At 39.9% G+C, this 21506-nt stretch overlaps 1 protein-coding gene across 1 annotated transcript in view; it reads right to left on the bottom strand.

The window, feature by feature from the left end:
• Positions 1 to 21506, bottom strand: part of LOC119647187 (paired mesoderm homeobox protein 2A) — a 199312-nt gene that overhangs the window by 7830 nt on the left and 169976 nt on the right. Inside the window, exon 7 of the mRNA XM_038047999.1 lies at positions 930 to 1054. Coding sequence (XP_037903927.1) covers positions 930 to 1054 — 125 coding nt within the window. The remainder of the gene's footprint in view (positions 1 to 929; positions 1055 to 21506) is intronic.

The following is a 21506-nucleotide window of genomic DNA, read 5'->3' as shown; positions in this document are numbered from 1 at the left end:
CAACTTACGGATGTGAAGAGATCAACACACACTCCACATCCTTGCCCGGGAAACATTGCTGCAATTGTCGTCCTTGAATCTAGATCTGGCAAAATAACCAATAAAATCCCAAACCCAATCTTGGAGATAGTCAAAGAGTGCTGAAGTCCATACTCTCTGATTGCCAACCAACATTAAAAGCTACTACGTCATTCCAATCCAAATTGAAACTAGTTTGGGAGTGCTGGCAAAACATTAGAGTCCTACAGCCAAAACTAAGATAATATTGTAATAGGTTAACACATCCAGGCCTCTGTGTTTTATACGTTGTATTTGCAGAAAACAGCTAACATCTGCTAGCTATGCTACGAGATCATGATTAGCCCGTGAGGGAAGAAGTGAAATTTTTTTTCATATTTTTCTTTGGTAGTCCTTAAGTAAGCGCTATTGAGTTTCAAAATGTTCAAGTTCAGGCCTAGCTCGCTCGAGAGGTCACCCTCTTGATTTTGACTTTCTACCGAAGCTTGCAAGATTCTTCCGCAAGAGACCAAAGCAAATGATCAGATTGAAAGAGAACTTTACAACGAAACTTGCTTTCAGACGGGTGCCTTCAGTTCTATTTATTGAGGGCATATTGCAAGAGGGTATACTGGCAGAAGGACTGAAAACCAACCAACTCTACTGGACCGAAAGTTGGAAGCAAAAAAGGAGGCAACAAAATAGTGTTCAGTTGTGAAAACATGCTGAGAGCAGGCTGGAGACTGTACCCGCTTTTTGAAGAACTGACTTTATGATTAGTTCTTTTCGCGAAATGTTGGACCCATGTTGAGCATCGTTCCTTTATTATGCGTTGTAATTTTATGCGACTACATTAGCATTGTGGAAGTTGCAAAAATAATAAAAAGTCGAATGAACTCTAATACACAGTTTTTGCGAAAAGTTAAAATTACCTTTTAATCCTGGGAAAAGTGGTTGTGAAAACTGCGAACTCAGTGATGCCAAATGTGGTGGAAGAAAGAGTGGTGGATTAGTTCTAGGCGACCCGCTATCCAAAACTGGTCGGAACCCTCCATTGCTGTAATAGAGAAAAAATCGAATGAATGATCTGAAAAAAAAATAAAATCTTACGTTTTAAAAAATTATCATTTTGTCTAAAAGCAAAGTGTGGGTGGAGAGAAATTGTCCTTAGGAATTATGTGCCTTTTACAAACGTGATGCTTGCAATAAAAAGTTAATCCATGGCTGCATACTCGTACATAGTTACAGTGCAAAAAATTGATTTAAATTGAAGGGGCTTCAAACGGTATGTATCATAAATTCCCACACATTACCATAGAAATTGGTGCTTATTTTTAATTTCTTAGTGATATCATATAATTCATCCACGTCCATTTGGAAATGATACAGTGTATAAGACCATGGAATGGTATTTCCTACCTCATTTTATGCATGCTTCTTTTCTGAGCATATAACACAATCAATGGTCAACCAAGGGGATACCTATGCGCTTTTACGATAGCTAAACCCCTTGCATCATGCGAACCTGCTTTGTTGTGTTTGTGTGCTTAGGAATAAATTGCTGTTTTCAGGGCAGAAGCCCAGAGGCACCCCGAGCTCACGAATTTCAGAACTGGGAAGCCATATATTAGCGGCTCCAGTAAATTATTACACCATAACAAACGTTGAAGATACTTGGAATCAAACCAAAAATACGGTAAGCGGTTTATTAACCAAGATACTTGGTTTTGGAATAACGGTATTGAAATGAAGGTCCGTGTGAAGAAATATTTTGATCATAAGTTTCTCGTCGATAAAACGCTGTCCAATTGGCAAATCAAAGAATGCCAACCGTAAAGCAAAGCAGCTGTTATCCGACGAGCTAACTACATCCAACGTCTAGCACACTACACACCGTTCTCTACTGATGCTATTTCTTTAGCAACTCGTCTAAAGTGGAATGATCGCCTTATATAGCGCAATGTCCGGCTAAATCTAAACGAAACGGAACTTTTGACGATTCACCGCAATAAAACAAGCACTATAACTGTCAGTCGCAACGACTTGCCGATAACTGAGCGATTTAAATATATCGGACAAACGCCATTAGCTAATAGTGAACTGGGTTACGAAATTGCTTTAGGTGTCAGCGCAGCCTGCTTGAAGTGACTTTGCACAACTGATGTTCTTTGTGATGACCCCATCAACGACCGTCTCCAATTCAAAATTTACCCCATTGTTGTTCGCCTTTTCGTACTCTACGATTGAAAGTGTGGACCTACTATTAAAGACAAGGATTTTGTATTGGACCAGTGACGTATCTATCCAGCAATATTACTGACACTGGATCTTAGAAAAATTTCAATTAGATGAGTATGAAAGTATCCGTTGCACTCCCAGATTTGAAATAGCTTTCCAAAAGGGGTTCTTCGTCCACCTCACTGCTAATAAACACATCGAAACTTCAATGCCTCCTATGTTCTGTGTAAAGATATAGATAGACAGATGTAAATAGGAGAAGAGGGCAGAAAACAGCCAGCATCCTGAATATTGTAAATATTTTCTGAAAATGGAAACGGTTTCCCCTCAGCTAAGATAGTATTCATCGTATGCCCTACTTCCTATGTACCTATAAGGATCCACGTCTTCCATTTTAATCCCACTAAAACTAACTTTTCAATGAATTTATCACAGGGTAATGAACCTGCTTGTATTCAAGATAAATATTGGCAGTACAATCATCACTTTCAAGTTGGCCTCTAGAACCTGGAAATTAAGCAGACTTGATCCTGCTATTTCGCCATAATTTTCGAAAGTCTTTAACGCAAAATATTTTCCCCTGTGACTCACATCTCGGCTTCTGAAATTATGAAAACCACAAACATCTGGAGGGCATACGTCGTTGTCTCAGCAAACGCCAAAAAACACACGGTTGAACTTAATTTTCTGATTATGATGGCTAAGAGTGAACATTTTAATTCAACTTTCTCCCCGTAATAATCATCAGGAGCAAAGGATAAGGCTTGTGTTATACTCACATTATGGTACGCTACCTTACCTTGCCTCCACCTGTGCACAACCCAAAGTGAATTTTCTGTGTAGCCTAATGTAACCGCACGTACGAAAACGCCAACGACAACGAATCAACTCTCGCTTTATAAATTTTAAATGTAAATAACATAAATTTAAATTAAGTTTAATTAGGAGAAACTTAATTTTACTGTAAATATTGGACTTATCCTTTCATGAGACGTGCTTTCACTAGGTAGTCGGTTCCAGGAATTTTATATTCGGATAATTTGAGTGCGTCGAAGGCTTTCGAAGAAGGATTTGAAATTCTGTGAGCTTTCGTTTAGGGCCTAGTCAATTATTCATTGGAGGCTGGCGTAACATTTTCAAATAGGTCGTAATTGACTTCGTATATCGGTACCCTGTTTAGGTCCACGATAATGCGATTTAGAGTTTCACAAGAATTTCAATTAATTCAGTTGACTTATGCTCATTTATGGGGAATTTCTGCGAGAAAAAATGATCAATTTTTTAATTTGGGTTTTAAAATGAAGATGCTACTTTTAAATTTTTGTTAAAATTTTATGGCGGATTCAATTTTCTAGTCAGAAGTGCTATCTAAATCAAATTTGATCGGACAGGACAATGTACGCCACTTTTGACTGAAGGAGCCAGTGAAAAGTTCGAATGACTTCCTCCCCTTGAATCTTTGGGGAACTTCAACAATTAAATCGTCCATTGCATTTGACAATGTGACAACTCCACAAATTCAAAGTTCACAGCGAAACAATAAAACTCTCTGTTGCATTCAAGCAATTTGCATAGGACCATCCATAAATAAAAGGCCATTGAAATTCTTCCACCAACATTGCACTCATCTGCTGCAAGAAACTGCATTTGCAAGCGCAAAAATGATTAAGTGCACTTGAAAGGGAATGAGAACAAACGATCATAAATTCAATTATGGTCACTCATGTTACTTATACAAATTTATTGTCAGCACTTGGCTGCATGTTCTCCCTTTCAGGCCCAGTGGTCATTATTATTGTCTCTAATAAAATTATTGAATTATTGTCTCTTATATTCGAGTGAATTATTTGATGTGAATTGGAATATTTCGCACGCATTGAATAGCTTCCATGGTTCAGATTCGTGGACCGAAAGTGGGGTGACTACTTCCGCGCTGGGAAACAACTCACTATCAAAGTTCAGTGACTCCCTCATCAAACAAAATTTAACAAGAAATTTAAAGTTTTTCTTATAATCTTAGAACATTACAAACTTACTTTTTCAAATTAGAATACACTTATAAGGTAAAATTAAGGGTAATGAGGGGATTATCTTTTTAGCGCCTCTCTTTTCATGCACAATTGGTGGACTATTTAGCGATCATTTCGCCTCATCCTTGGAACATGCTTTTAAGCCCTCAAATTAATCCAAAGTTGGGGGATAGCGCGTCAACCACAACCACCCGTTGTCGATTCCTTCATGATTTTCCGCTAAACTTGCACTTCTAACGCTGCCATAAACGCTCCAAAATCTATTTGAGAAATGAAAAGGTAAAAGTTTCTACTGTCCGAATGGCCGTGTAATACCTTGGTCTCAAGGAACGGGTGGGACCAATTCCACCAGGACTAATTGAACTTACTATTAAGAAGGGAAGGCAGCGTCCAAATGAGGTCGTGATTTCCCCGTGAGCTGTATGATTTAAGTATTCCGTGCATATTGTAAAAGACGACTAGCAGCGAGAGAATTCTCGAAATTCGTTATGCTTCGGAAATGGTTATCACGCCTCGGAATCGGACTGATCTCTTAGCTACGATGTTTGTGCTCTCCTCGGATACCACTTCTTTGTTGTGCCGTAGCCTGCGGTGTGTGATTTGCATATTTATCCAGGCCAAAAGCAGCGCATCAGACATTACTTCGCCTTTGCCCTGAGAAGAGCGTAAGGAAGTTCTGAATCCATCCACTCGATAGCGGACCGAACTAGGTGGAGAAACAACTTACATACTTCCACGATTGTTGTAAGTAAGTAAGTTATTTCACAACTGATACGGTTCGGCATCAAGTGGATGGTGGACTCAGGACTCCCTCAATTTTCTAAACAAAATCTAGCCTGTAGTAGCTCACCTTTATACTAAGGGTGGGCAAAACATGAATATAGAAGCTAAGGATGTTGACACAAATCACACACTTCGAATCCACCGGCAACTGGGTAAAATGAAATAGCGGCCTAAGCATGGATTTTGCAGGCCTGATCAAATTCTTTCACCTTACGGAAAAATCTGTGGAAAGTTTGCATTTTGAACCAACGGCGCAGCCAGCTAGAAAGGAAAGTGAGGCAACTCTTATTTTGAGTGACTCTGGAAAACTGACAATGGCCGGCCCGTCCGCGGTACTACAGCCTAAATCGACTACAAAGTGGATGAGGAAGGCTCTGCAAAAGGAAATTTCTGCCATCAAAGACGGGGGTCTACAGGCTAAATCTTATCTGTCAGAACGGTCCCCTTTACCCTTACGAGTAAGAAACAAAGAAAAGAGAACACACACATGGTCGCAGCAGACTCTTGGATCAGTGGTAATGAGTACAGAAAGCGTAAAACCAAGAGATCTGTGATGGGCAACGTTTTATTGTGCTCCAGCCAGGCCTACTTCCACGTGTGCGGCTGATACTAGGACGTTGAGGTGATCACATCAGCGGAAGAAATGCTGGCCCCATCCATGTCAATAGTAACACGAAAGGCTGCCTTAAAACGACTCCGGTATATAATTTTGTCGTTTAATTCTGGCGGTCAAACCACGTTTACCATTGTGTGAACACCGAACTGAGCACGAGAGAGCATGTCGGATGTTAGATAACCAAAGGACGGCAGGGGACATCATTCACACAATTGGTGAATAGAAACCGGAAATTTATCTCGGACACTGAAGGGTTTCCGTTTGGTAGACCAAAAGAGTCTTAAGGTAAGGTCACCATATGATGCTCCACTTTTTCCTGGAAAGTTGGAAATTCAATCATATTGGGAAGGGTAGAGTATTATTTTTATTTGGAGAGTGACTCGTTTAAAAGGAGTACATTGCAGCGTCTTTAGCGCGTTTTAGAATTAATCTACGCGAGAAACTCTCATATAGGAGTTTGCATTTGCAAAGGGATCGCAAACAAATCTTAATCTCCTACGTCTTCAACGTACCGTTGAATGCGGTAGAAAGGAGAAGCTAGAAATGTGAACGGAACACTGCGAACCAGAGAAAGCGCTGAGTCCAAAACAGAGAAAAACTTTGCGTGATGGGACGAGACCCTTTGTGGATGAGGTCATGGGCACTGCGGCACCACCAAACACCGTAATTCTCAGAAAAATCGATCAGGAGGTGATCGAGTCTTTGACGGTAGAGTATGAGGAAAACCTGGTTACACACCGACCGTGGCACTTGCTTCGAATTGTTTTCTATTACATATAAGATCACGCTTATGTCGAAAAACAGATTGGTTAAATCAACCTGGAGCATGCCAAAGCCTTTTTCTTCCTGCTGGCAGGCTGACAAAGTCCCAGGACTACCCCTACATCTTTCTGGTGCAAGAGCTAGCGCTTCCATTTAAAAAAAATTGGTAATATTATATCAGCTAAGTGGGCGCGAATCTTTTACGATGAGAGATCCACAAAATTATTTGAGGCAACCATGCTGAGGCAATTCTGTTCCCCGGTCATACGAGTGTATGACCGGTATTCGTGTTCACTGTAAGGTAGCCTCACTTTAGGGAGCTGAATCTTTGAATATCACTAGTGCCATACGCACGACATCCAGTGCAGCTCTGGACGCACTAATTAGTTTGGTGCCCTAGGAAATATGATTTAGAACACTGCAATGAGAGCAGATCATAGACTAACTCATGGAGGTCTATGGTGGCGGACGTGAGGGGCGTAGATCATTAGAAGAGATATTGAGAACTGGATCCAGTTTTTGCAATCAGTGCAATCAGTGCTGATTTTCAGTTCCATATATCTGACTGATGTACTCAAAAACGAACAGAGTCTTCGAGCAGGATTCTACTCTGCAGAAGTGGGTACCTAAATACCTATAATCTTAAGAGCAGCAACCTGGGTGATTAATGAACGATTAAATGAGCATTAAAATGTACATGAATTTCATTATAACTCTTTTTCTCTTGCACCTTAGTGTATTTTCACATTCTGTCTTTTTTCCTTCAAGAAACGAAATACTCTCCACTTCCTTTTCGATAATGTCAAATCTAACCCCCCTCGAAACTTCCTTGTGGAACGCCAGGTTTTATTTGGTTCAGAGATTTTTGCTTTCTTTTCTAGGGATGTTACCAAAAAAATGTAAGATCTATGTTTAAGAAGAAGTCTTCGCTTCGAGCCAAGTTGTTATCTCTAAACGAATTTCTAATTCCTACCACGCTGGCGGCATAATAAGAAGGATAAGAAACCGTAGATTTAAACAGTCAATATAGGCTTCTAATTACAAGTGTTAACATACAAGGTTAAAATGATTGCGAAATAAGGAAAAACGAAAACGAAAGTGAAAGAGCTGAGTTAATTAAAGTCCCAACCTAAAGACCGTTCAGTATTTGTTTTCTGAGGTCGTTGATAAATTGGAGGTGGATAGTACCGTAAAAAGTGATTCTTACACGAGTCTTGGCAATAATATACGGGTCAGAAATTCAACCGATGAAGCGATATTACGAATGTGTGCTAGCTCCCCTTACCATGAAGCCAAACGAGCATCCCAGAGAAAAATTGGAAAAAATAATTAAGAAAGGAAAAAAAATTACAAAGAAACTTACAGAAACAAAAAAGCTCATTCTCTCTAGTTTTGAAAAAAAGTGGTCGTTCTGACCAAGGAGAGACTTTCCACGGTGCTTTTAATATGACTTGGTGAGATCACGGTCAAGTGCATATCGCGGTGACAGACATGAAGAGGAGCTTTTTCGAACTGGTTCGGAGTACTTCGGACAAGCCAGCAACTAGAATGTTTGCAGCTGGCCAATTAATGCCTAATATCGCTGGCCCCCTAATTAGTCAACGTCATTTGCTAATTGACGCGGTTTACTTCGTTCTGCTCTACGGTTCTGAAGGGTGGGCTGGTGCCTCTAGTAAAAAGCGTCATTATAATCGCCTAGCATGACTTCAATGGTCGGCAGGTTTGTTACTCAGTAAGTATAAGTATCTTCGGTTTTACTTGCGCAAAATCAGGAAAACACGTACTGTATTTATTGCAGAGCTGTGTTTGACAATGCCTGCCACATTTTCGTTTTCCATAGGTGGCGAGAGCTCAGTTGCCAACTATCCTCTGCTAGAGAGGAGCAGTTGTGTATTCTTAAATTGAATAGGATGATGCCAAGAAAACTACATGCAGGAGATTCATCTCCCAGCGCATTGTTCGAAATTTTATGGAGACAAAAAATCATTGCGTATATTCGACTTTCTACGGCGTGAAAAATTCCGCACATAAAGTCTGATGTAAGTGCCATGTATGGGATGTAATGCATAGTTGGGCGGCCACATGGTTGTGAGCACATAGTTGGGAGCATCTGGCATTGCACCGATTTTTATGATTTTCCGCATGAGATGGCAAAACACATACAAGAAAACCATTAGCCATACCAACACACCAATGTATGAACTACAAAGGCCACGGACCAGTTAGATACTTCATCCCTACTACACGAATACGCATTGACATTCCGTGGCCTAGACACTTGATTTACTCCTCCTGTACTTAGTCATTCTGGTAGATACTTAGAATTTTAGCTAATATCTTACAGAAAATGGAGGATACCGCATGAACCGATGCGATTCAGTTTCATTATCATTACACTTAATGTTTGGTAAGTGAAAAACATATGGCAGCAGGGGAGTACATAGATGATTACAAACATCCATGATGAATGGAAATTTGAATTCGAGGCAACCAAATCGAAACAACTGGAAGCAGCATTTCGAGAAGTAAAACAGGGTACTTCGAGAAATCGTAATATGTGACGGACTTTGACTCATAGCGGAGGGGCCGCATGCATATAATCATTCAACGCTAGACACCACCATGTTGTAGGATATTATTAGCACTCTCTTTCCGCAAGTGAAACTTGAGGCAAAACTGCCCATTGTCCGAGTAAAACCTTGAAATAACCAGTCCTTTAGGCCGCGAAGAAGACTGACTAAATAAAGGTCCAGGTTTACGTGGAATCCCGAAAAAAATTCTGTTAATGATCGTCCAAACAAGCCCAAATTGGTTCGTTCAAATATTGGAAGCGTCCTTGAAAGTGTAAGCAACAGAAGCCAGTGCTGGTCCTGAACCCGAATAAGGTCATCTTTCGTCCTGTAGACCTCTATGCTCATTAAAAAGCATCGGTAAATTACCGGGTCAGTTGAAATAGGCTTATGCCGATTGCAGAAAAAGAATGTGGTCTCTCGGATAGGCAGTTCGCATTCCGAAAGGTAAGATCAACCGATAATGCTACCAATATTGTAACGAAAAATGCGGAGTGGAATATTTGTTGTGTATTGCTATAGAATTCATCCTGCAGCGGTACGATTCGTGCGATAGATCCAAAATGTTCTATACCGCCCCACCCCGGAGAATCCGTCGTTCGTATTTGAGATTCTTAGAAATAAAGCAATTTGGGAAACTACATAGTTCTAATCGCGAAATGAAAAGTGATAAAGATTAGGATTGGCGAGTAAACCAAATTTATTCGCAGTCAACTGTCAAATGCCTATCAGAAGTGACTGCTTCGAAACTAAAATTCATGGCATATCTCGAGAGTTTAGCAACAAAAGCATGTGGAGTGGGTAGACCGTTAGAGAAAATGTTTCCAACTAGATACATATCTGTAGGATTTTCAAGGCAAAGTCGTTGCCCCCTTATCTCGAGGATAGCTAGTTCGATGTTGCTTTATGCAGCTGCTATTTGGCTTTGGAATTAGAGAAAAAGTCATATCGGAAAATTATTGTAGTGCCATACCGATTAGGTGTATTGCGAACATCGTGTGCTTACCGTGCAACATCCACCGAAGCGGGCTTCTCGATAAATCCCAATCTTTATCTATTCTGGAGTACTGGGATGATTCACCAAAAGAATGCTCGATCTACAGCTTTATCCCAGATCAAGAAGACTACATATAGCAAATTTGTCTCCAGGCGTATTGTTTGGATTCGGGAGAATCTGGGAGAAAAGCATTGCGAATGATCGATGTTGTTCAATCGGCTGCGAGTGAAGATTTTCGCGCATTTATCCTTTGATGTTAGTGCCATGCAAGTGATGCATTGGTGTGCAGTCATGGGGTTGACTTGAGAGCACATGGCAGCATATGCCATAACAATCCAAGCAAGCGAAGTTTAATTAAATGACTTTAAAATTTCTTAATTCGAAAATACGGGGAGCATATGCTAGTTCTAAGCTTCACTCCAGGCAATTCAGCAACGGATCAGATTTTCTTTCTGCGGTAAGCGATGGAAAAACTGCTGGAATATGGACATCAGTTGCATCATATTTTTATCGACTTGAAAGCCACCTATGACAGCATAGCCAGGGTAAAATTGTACACGGCCATGCGAGAATTCGGTATCCCAACGAAATTTATAAGACTGACTAGGCTGACCCTGACCAATGTGCGGTGCCAGATAAAAACAGCAGGATCACTCTCGAGACCATTCAATATCAACAACAGTCTAAGATTAGGGAATGCCCTATCATGCGTCCTCTTCAACCTGGCCCTAGAGAAAGTGATTCGTGATGCCGATGTAAATGCGAGAGACACCATCCTTTTCAAGTCCACCCAACTACTGGCCTATGCTGACGATATTGACATCATGGGAAGAATAACCTGAGATACACCTTCATCCAGATTGAGCAGGCGACGCGAGATCTTGGGCTGTACATTAATGAAGGCAAGACGAAGTACATGGTAGCAACGTCAACGCCAAAACCAAAAGAAAGATCAACATCGAATCGCACTGGTCAAACGAAAACAATCAAGATAGGAGACTACAACTTTGAGACCGTTGAAAATTGCTCCTATAGAAGGTCGAAAATCACAACCGATAACAGCTATGACGATGAAATTCGCGCACGGTTGTTGGCTGCCAACACAGCCTGTTTCAGCTTACAAAAACTATTTCGCTCGAAACGTCTCACCATAGCTCTTACTGTACAAGACTATAATCTTGCCAGTCCTTATGTATTCCTTGGAGACTTGGGTTCTTAGCAAAAGAACTGCGAACTTTTGGCCGCGTTCGAGAGAAGAATTTTCCGAAGAATTTTTGGCTCCCTACATGAGAATAGACGATTTCGTAGCCTACATAACGATGAAATCTATGAGCGATACCACAACCGGATGGTCGTGTGGATAAAATCAGACTCAACAGGTTGCTTTGGGTGGGTCACTTAATCCGTATGGATCAGGATGATCCAGCCCGGAAAGTCTAAGGGCAATATCTATGGTAGAAAAAGAAGACGAGGCAGACCCTGCCTAAGATGGAGCGATGGCGTAGGTCAGTACGGTAGACAGAGGGATATCGAATTGGTGGACCTCGGTGCAAAACTGGGATGTCTAGAGTTCCTTATTAAGGCCGGCCTAGACCGGATACCGGTTGGTGCGCCGTTGATGATGATGATATGCTAGTTTCAGAAATAACTTAGAGAGCCGTAGAAATTCAGGAAGTCGATCCGCAATGTGGGAGGAGCGAGGAGCTTCGAAACGAGATGAATCGCAGGCAGTAACTAACTCTGCCTCACGATGAAATATTGTAATGACAGTCTCTCGTTGTAAACCAAAGGAAAAAGGTGGTCTGAGTGAGTAAAAATCTTACATAACCTTATGGTAGAAGCCAGGAGTAGGTTTTAAAAATTTCTATCTTCTTACGATTAAAACAAAACACGGTTTGGCACATAAAGAGGAAACCGATTTTAATAAGATTTTGTTTAACACAGAACCGGAAAAGAAACAAACTTAGTCTTTCATTCTACGATGAAAAAAAAAAAGAAAGCAGATGATAGGTTTAATAGATATAAATCCTAGATACAGGTTTACCTGGAATAGCATCCTTTAAAGACAATGTTTCTTTGTAGGGCAGTAAGGTAAAATGGTAGAACTGTAAGTTTTTTCTTCAAGTAGTGCTCCACTGTACGAGTGTGATATAGCATTTTATATTGTAATTAATTGCTTACGCATGAGTTGGTAAGAAAAGTTATTTTGTTGCTACCAGAAACTCATCGGTTCACGCCCTACAAAACAGATGCGATTTATTTCGCGCAATTAAAGCATAATCGGATTCTGAAACTTTCACTGTTTCAAAATTGTTTCCACTTGTAAAGCTTCTTTATTCGTTATGCAAAATTATACAATTCGAAGATTGAAATGATTCAGTCATGAAGTTTAAAATTTCTGCAAAATTCAATGATACCATTAAAAAATTCATGGGACCCAAGATAAGAGAACTCTTTCCAAGCCTCAGCAACAATACCTCCTGACAGAATCCTGTTTTTGCTTTTGCTCTCAATAAAACATAACAGGATGAAATTCCCTCTTTCCTTCTAGCAAATCATTATACAATAAAGGATAATTTCTTTTGATCTTAAATGCATATTATATCCTTTTTTGTTGACGACATTCTCAGTATAAAGTCGTTTTGTCGTTCTCACTTGATGCTTTGGAACTTTCAGGAATCCAAAACGGGCGGGGTAAACGAGGACGACAGCGACCTGCCGATCTTCTGACAGAATGGCAGCTTAATGTGATAAAGAAATAAAGACGGTAATATTCGAAACTGATAAAGATCTAACGAAATGTTCACCGGCCGCCTCTCGATGGATAGAGGCACACTTGTCTACCCTTGGAAAATTTTAAATTTCAACCCCTTTAAAAAATTCATAGGAGAATACACAGGATATGGAAAAAAACATGGAAGAGACTTTTCACTACAATTACCCACAATATTCAGATGAGCTCGCTCCCCTTTCAGTCGATAATAATGCCTGAATTCGATAAAAAGATATGATACTCTGGAAAAAAGGTTATGACGATGTTGTGCCTGTTCTAAAAACGCTGTAGGATGTGGCCCTGGGTTCCTGCTTTGATTGCTCAGGTCGATATGTACGATGAGAAGTGAAGGGGTAGCAAGTGTTTGAATTATTTAATTTTTCGTATGAATTTATAAAAAGGCAATCGATGCTGGCACAAAATGGTGCATCGAATGAATAATAAATTGCATGAAGGGAAGAATAATAAATTCGATTTAGCAGAGATGGTGGATGAAATTTTAGGAAAAACTTCCGAAGGATATCTAGTTTAGAATGTTGTTAGCCTTACTTCAAGACCAAAAACAATCCTTCAGTACATAAGTATATCTCAATTTGCTTCCAATCACAAACATGCGAAGTTTATTTTTAGAATTTGTTTACGTTTGAGCGTCCTTGGGGTGCGAACTTTGATTTTCAATTATTGAAATCTACAATAGAAACAAAATAAAATAAGATTTAAATTCATCAATTTTGATATCATTCAATCACTTTTTTTCCAATCACTAATAGGCTTTACTTTAACTCAATTAAGGAACTTAATTAAGGAAGCGCTATCGGCTCGAATTCGTAAGATCGAATGGCGTAACTTTTATCAAATTGACTCCTCTCGAATTATGGACAGTTACAAACTCTCTTGCACTATAACCGAGTATAGTCCAAAAGTTCCAGTAAGAGCTCCCATATGGGATCAGGCGCAAAAACATGCATGGGCGAAAGGATGACACACTAATTCAGAAATATTCGTTTGCGGTCGCAAGTTTAAAGCTTGACTCATAAACACAACAACGACGACGATTTGATTAATTTCAATTAAAATTCATAAACGAATTGAATAAAATTGAAGCAAATGTGTCCCCAGCTAATTCATTTGTTGTGAGCTCCTAACATAATTAAAGAAATGTTGTATTTGTTGATGTTGTTGATGTGCCTCCATGGACTCTGTGTACGAAGAGTTTGTGCCCCTCTTAGCCTCTTCATTCAATCAACAACCATTAAGTTTGTTCGTTTTGAATTTCTTCTTCGAGGGCGATCGAAAAGCGTTCATTCAACTGCTGTATCGTGCAAAGCAAGATATTGAATTAACAATAAATATTATGAGCAATATGCATGCACCAGCATTGTATTCCAATTTGATGAGAGAAATACTGAAATGGGTTGACAGTGCATAGAGTACACGAGCATTTCGTCTAGATGTCAATGGATTTGAAAATAAGTTTTACCAGGAATTTCCTACTAGTATTGTCATTCTAAATTGAGAGTCCAATCCTAGTATTGTAATCCTAAATTGAGAATCCAGTCGAATTTTCCAGAATAATAAGCTTATCATTAATTAATAGTGGGCTCAAATTATCGAGGGTTATTATAGTTAAGATAGTTAATGTGGGCTAGCCAGGATTTTGTTGATTCTCAGGAGCAGGTGAAATGCTAAAAGGTTAAATAGGCCGGCACGAATGTTAGTCGCGATATTCTGACATCAGAAATTGTCTTGTTGCACCATAATACGGAACCTCTAGGAACGCGACCACAATGTATTCTTTCGGCTGTAATAAAGAAGCATTTTCGAGAGGCACATAATCCTCACTTAACCAAAAGTAATCTGGAACACCCAGTTTGGGAGAATTAATGACATTCTCATCCCGTGCCAAATCCACGACCATTGCTATCGCACTGGCCATAGAACGGGCTCGTCGAAATACTGCCGTTTCGATAGACTACCCGCCCGATGAAATGAAACAACCTACAACACCCCTCCAAAAATTTTTCCCCCTTTGGCAGCAAGACAACATCTGCCTCTTCCACTAAATGGGAAATACTTCTTGAACCAACCCGATTCAAATGTGCTTATGAACCACTTGGGCCTGATACCAGCAGCCAACTTGAAGGCTTTGTTCAGGACTCCGTCAACCCTGAAGCCTTTCAAGAATTCACAATATAAAACATAATATGCTCTCTGCGAGCATCCTTCATCCTATAAGGGAGATCAGGGTTAGTTGGGTCGAGGGGTTATTCTCGCATTTGTTGTTTTTATTTTTGTCATAATCCTTAATATTACATCACCTATTTATGCTTTAGTTTAATTCGAATTACTCTACTCACAAGGCGGGGGTGTGTCGTCTTAATTTCAGGCACCTAACTTTTGTTTTCAACAAAACCTTATCAAAATCGTTTTACTGCTCGTCTGTTTCTCCACAGAAGTCTTCCAATGACAGTGGGGGATGCCTTCCATGTGCTACTCTCATATAGTACCACAGAAAGAATACTAGCACAGAACAGTCTCAGCTTGATTTTGGTGTTGAGATCACTGCATTTTAGGCAAGGCAGTGAAAGCGGAACTAGCGCTGTTAATGCATCGAGCAGCTTTCAATTCGTTCCCACCTTTTTGTTTTCCTTCAGCCTTTTTCCCGTTTACAAGCAGGATCGGCTCGTCGTGATCAGTTTCGCTATTTGGCTCTATCGAATGCCTGATCTGGGTGCAATCTTGAGGCTTTTAAATCCCCATTCAGCGTATCAAGCCACCGTTGTTTCGGTCTGCCTTTTGGTCGTTTACCATCGACTTCGATGTTCACACCAATCTTGGCCCCTCTCGCAACTTTTCCACGATCAGTGCAACCCCATAACGATCGCGGATATCCTCATTTCGGATGTGATCTAAACGTGTCACGTCACTAGTCCAACGTAACATCTTCGTCTCCAGTACCGCAAGAGCGACAGCACAGACGACATTGCGGTAAATTTTAGATTTAAGACGTTCGTTAATACGTCGATCACAAAGAACACCAGTTGTGGAACGCCATTTCATCCAGGTTGCGTTAATGCATGAAGCAATTTCATAACGCAACGTAACTTTCTCAATTGGCTGATAGCATTGATCGGAGTTATTTAAATCGTTCAGTTCTGGGCAGATCACTGCCGCTGACAGTGATTGTGCCTGTTTCATGGGGATCGGTCGTCAAAAATTCAGTTTTTTTTAGATTTAATCTGAGACGCTGTTGCATGAGGCGATGCTAGGAAAACATCATCTGCCTAAGGCAATGTGTATGGCGTAGGACGTTGGATATCCCGAGTGACGGTGTCCATAACAAGAACAAAGAGAAGTGGCGAGAGGGCGCTTCCTTGATGAACACCAACAGAGACACGAAGCGGTTTTGATATACCCGCCATACTTCGAACTTTACTTTTCGGATCGTCGTAGAGCAACTGAACCCACCGCACAAGTTCGTCTTCCACTAAAGGTTGTCGTAAATCATACCAGATGAGTTCGTATGGCACACGGTCAAACGCTTTCTCTAGATCCAGAAATGTAGTGTAAAGAGGGCGATGCTTCCCACGGCAGAAAACACACTTCCTAAATATGTAAAAGGATTGATGACTTCGATGCTCTTCCAATTAATGCAAATAGGTAGAGTACCATAACCTGTCAGACTGAGAACCGTAGTTTTCTTAGCGTCTATCTTCAGTCCTCACATAGTAAAGGCAAGGAGTTGACGGTCTTCCGGAGGAACCATCTCTTAAGGGTTATCCGCAAATCCTGGAAATGTGAAACCATTGATCTGAAGAAAAAAGACACTCGCGTGGGGTAGTTGCGTTAATATTGACTTGACTTTTGGAGCTGAGATAATGGTGGAATGCACTTAAGACCACATCGGAAGCCTGAACAATAGTAGCCATCTCCTTAAAGAGCGGTGCACAATTTTTTTCACCGAATATTGTCATATAGGATATGAAAAAAAAAGATCTCGATTAGTACTTTTCGAATCAGATATTAATTTTGATATTAGTTGCAAACTTCATTATAGATCCGCAACAGGATAGGTTTTAAAAGATAACATTATTCTAGAAAGTTTTGTAGAAATAGTAGTAGACATAGCTGCTAATAAAACAACAACAAATAGCTATTTGTAAGAGATAAAATACTAATACAACGCCAAAATTCAGAGTATGTACACTGTGAGCTACATATAAGTAGTGCAACAAACGATGCCATCTTTAATGAAGCACCTCATCTATTCTGGTAATATTTGTGTGCTTTCCTAGTGAGCCATGGACCTTAACCAACAATTTTCTTGACAACAATTTCAATGAGATGTGGGGGGTTGTCCTTAAGGTACAAGAAGGAAAGCAGTGGAAGAGAAGCGTACGCCTTGGGGAAAGTCGGGAGGAAACTTATTTTGAGAAACCGGCTTCGACGGCACTTAGATCAAGTTGAAGTTCTGGTTCCCATATAGAGGCTCCTCACAACCATATAACAGCCAACAGAAAACATTTACATCATTAGGGTCTTTTGTGGACGGCATTCGCCATTAGGAAAGGAAGCGAGATGGAATGAAATCAGAGGCTACAATTTCATTTTGTCGACCCAGTTGCATAAGTAGTAAGGATTCGCTAAGTTTTAAAGGCCATTGCTTCAACTACTCGGACACATGCCTGGAAATTCAGGGAAGGCTTGAAGTATACCCAATCTCCTGGGACAGTAGACAAACGTACGAGAAAATCGATTGCCAAAAGTTAAGCCATACCGGCTACAAACTTGTTAGTGGGAACGAGTTAAAAGGGATGTATCTACGCTCTAATCATATGTAATCAGCTTTACGGTGGGTGGAATTTTAAAATGAATTTCACAATAACATTAAATACAGGAGCATTACATTTCATCATACAAAATGACCTAAATCGTCATATAATTCTATCATTACCACTATTGACAATCTGTCTAAATTACCATTGGGAGGGAAGTGGTATTGGTGTTGTGGGGTAGTAGTAAGTGAGGATGAGAGCTGAGGCTTATTTTGAAAACCCTGATAAATGACCAGGTGAAAACGAATCCTTCCAACGGCTTGAAAATGCAGAAAATTATTGCAGTATAAATTGGTAAAGACCTCCAAGCACACATAGGGCTTTAAAGTGATCTTGGCGTAGCACTTTCTACCTATGTACTCCGCTTTTCAAAGTATTAAGGAATTTTCATGAGCCTTTTAAAAAGAATCGGAAAGGGGAGATGGAAATCATTTCTGGGACTTAAAGAACAGTTGCAGGGTACTGACTTTAGCATACTTAATTCCAGAGAGAAATTTGACCTGAATATCGATTGAAAACTACGAAAACGTTATTTTCCAATCGTAATGAGGAGTGGTATTTTAAAAATTACGTTGATAAACTAAAATTGGACGTAATATATTGGAAACTACGATGTTGAGGTCATTATATATAATTCGTACAGTTCTAACATCGATACGCGACGTTCTATTAGCATATCTGATAGGAACAGAATTATAGATTCCCTAGTATAGCGGCAATCTTGTGGGATAACAGCCGTCATACGATGTCATTCGCGAAGACTACAGACGCCCAGGATTGGTACTGAGTGTGGAACCAGATCCACACGCTTCATTCCAATACCCACAGAAATTTGACTGAGTGATGTACAAGCTTGTACCGATCACGATCTCTGAAAGGCGTATCAAATCCAAAATTGAAGAAACAACAAAAATTGTCGCTAACAACGGGAGAAAAGTTTAAAGATCGGATGCCTCCTTACCTAAGAGGAAGGAGAAAACCCCACGAAGCAGCCCAGATTTAAAAATGTGTTTGAACGGATTCAGTTACTTTTGACGCGCTAAGACGCTATTGCAAATCTAAGGTACAATAAAAGCGAACACTACTGTCTCTATCAAAGAACTACTTTAGTGTGCCATTAACCTTTCAATACTATTGATACCGGATAAAGACCTTAATATCAGTCCTTTAAAGATTAATCAATAGAACGAAAATTTCCCTCTTTAGAATATCACATCACAGGAATCACAGAATATCAAAACCATTTCCACTTTGCAGCTAATACAGCGTTTCCAAAGTAATTAGGTTGGTTTTTGCTTGTTCGTAAATTAATGCAGAGGACGTTGAGATAAATATATCATATAAGGTCAAACTAGATCACTTGGATTGTCAAGAATCAAATTTATGGGAACTTTTGTATTAGATTTGTTAGGACCAGAACAATGAAAACACTGGAAATTTCTTTCAGAACTCCCCAATTCCAAACAAAAGTAGAATTGTCAGCCCATATTTTTCAGAGCATACGAATAGATAGAAATTATAATAGCATGCCTAGGCAAAGACTACTTCATTCCAGCGACAATGAAAGCAAAAAGCGGCTGATCTCTATTCTCCTTAAGTCTCCTAACATGAAGTAGTCACATTGCGTGTGGCTAATTATTTGCTAGTTGCCTGTTTCACCCACCCATAGAGCAACGTCAGCTTATCATTAGCCCAGCCAATTATGACATTATTAACTCTAGCATTCTCAATTCTCCGAAACTCCATATTCCTAACGAAATTATCGCCATGCAACCTATCTCCTTTGCCAATTAAGTATATTATAAACGTAATACATACATAATAACTAAAGTCAATAACGGGAGCTAATAGACAGAACACTAACTAATACTGACAACAATCCCTACACGATTTCATCGAAGATATAATTATATGGTGGGACGTGTAGCAAATTCCGTGCACTCTGTTCCACCTCCTTCCAACGAAAAACCAGAGAGAATCGAATAATTTGACTTATCTCGTGCTATGAATTCGCCCAATCTTATATCCTTTATATACTTGTGCAACCCCTAATCCCTTGCTTGGGAATCCTTCCAAAGTTGAAAATTAACGATAATCCAATGACTCTACAAATCGGAAGTCATTTAGGACCGACCATCCATTTCCTTTAGAAGCAACCGTACTCCTAGGGCGAGCGAATGAGTGGATTTGGCGTTCCGAGGATGAATAAGGATTCGAACGAAAGAGTCGACATTAGGATGATTGTATTTGCGTGCAATCAGACAGCCTGATCATTGCTGAATATTCGATTTTGTCCTGCAGAGAAAGACAGTTTCGTTCCTTCCGAGAGCTCCTTGCGTCGGGGCTGAATTCCGGGGAGACCATGAAGGGGGCAGGATTCGTTCTGATTCAAAGATGTTGCACGAATGAGAACATGTCTTTGCTTCAGTGTGTTATGTGTATTTATGTTTGTTTTTGAAGTGTAGATAAAGTTTGTGTAGTTGTTTCCGTTTCCGGCTTGATTTTGGAGCACGTACCAAACACCAGCTACAGGACTGTGTATGTACTGAACGCTAGTGAAATTCGCTTAATGTTTAGACAGTTTCGTCTTCCTTCATTTCCTTTCGAATGCGATAAATCACTTGAAGATGTTTGGCATAGAAGTTGGTCCCGGTTTGGGGGATTTCGGTGGCACAGGCGTGTGTGATGCAATCAATTCATTAGATTTCATTGATAATACATAAGTTATGTAGGGAATGTGTGATTTGACACATAAATATGACTTGTGGCAAGTTTTCAAAACGCTTCGACATAGCAGTTCGTTAGTGTTATTTTATAATAGTTTTAGTATCGAAGGAAAAGATTGTTCTGGGGAAAAGATGTTGATATCAGAAGTACTTTTCAAATCTCGTTTGGAATGGTACATTCGTTTTAATCCTCAGCTGATGGGTGTTAATTAGTTATGTTTCTTCTTTATAGCAGTTGTAGTGTGGAGTTATTCCAGATTTAGCTTATTTTATTGCGAACTTAAAGAGGAGTGAAATGTAGCATATTTAACCCCAAATGCGTAGTCATTTAGCAAGCGACGTAAAGACACTAATGGGAATGAAAATTCATGAATTTATAGTGACGAGAATCCAAGAGCTTATTATGATTATACGATGGAGATTTACCGTAGATCTAGAATTATGCACTCTGAAACAAAAAAAATTCGAATGCCTTTGTATTCTTGGAATAAAAGGCCTTGTGTATGTTCCCAAAGGAGTCAGTGCAAAATGAGAAGCCATAACGTCAAAAGTATCCGTGTAGACCGGACACCGTGGAGCTGGGGAAAAACTGTTAGCCCCGGTGACACTCATACTGGACTCCGCGTCGATTTTTTATTACATAGAAGACTGCACTTATGCCAATATTCTTTCTTTCTACTGACAGCAAGGTTGACAACCCGTAGTACTACCCTTATATCTGGTTCGGTTTAACAAAATCTGTAATATTGGATCAGTGAAGAGTAGCTCCTTTTAAGATAAAAGATTTGCAAGACCCAGAGCCTATGCCTTCATGTCAAATTTCTTCGATAAACCTATGTTAAAAAAATACTGTGTCCAGGATCTGGCTGCAGTCAACGGAAAAGCGTTATAATTGGCTTGTGGGAAATGGAATAATTGACCTAACAGTTTGTATTTTAGAAACATAGTTAATTAGAGACTGGCACCGTTACTTGGAATTCAGTTTGACTATGAACCAGTCATGCTGATTAAGTGAGAACCAATATGCCTGCAAGCGTTAAAAATCCTATATTGCTGCTCTCCAGTCCTTTGTTTTCAAGATGTAGAAAGAAACTTTGAAATGAGTGAAAGGAGAGAAGGCGTCTCGCGAAAAAGTGAGCTGGGTGACACAAGTGATGTCCTCCGAAAATTCGAGACAGT

Source organism: Hermetia illucens, chromosome 1 (genome assembly GCF_905115235.1).
Source record: "Hermetia illucens chromosome 1, iHerIll2.2.curated.20191125, whole genome shotgun sequence".
NCBI lineage: Eukaryota > Metazoa > Arthropoda > Insecta > Diptera > Stratiomyidae > Hermetia > Hermetia illucens.
Note: the sequence above shows the minus strand (reverse complement) of the source record. Positions and strands in the feature narration are given on the sequence as shown.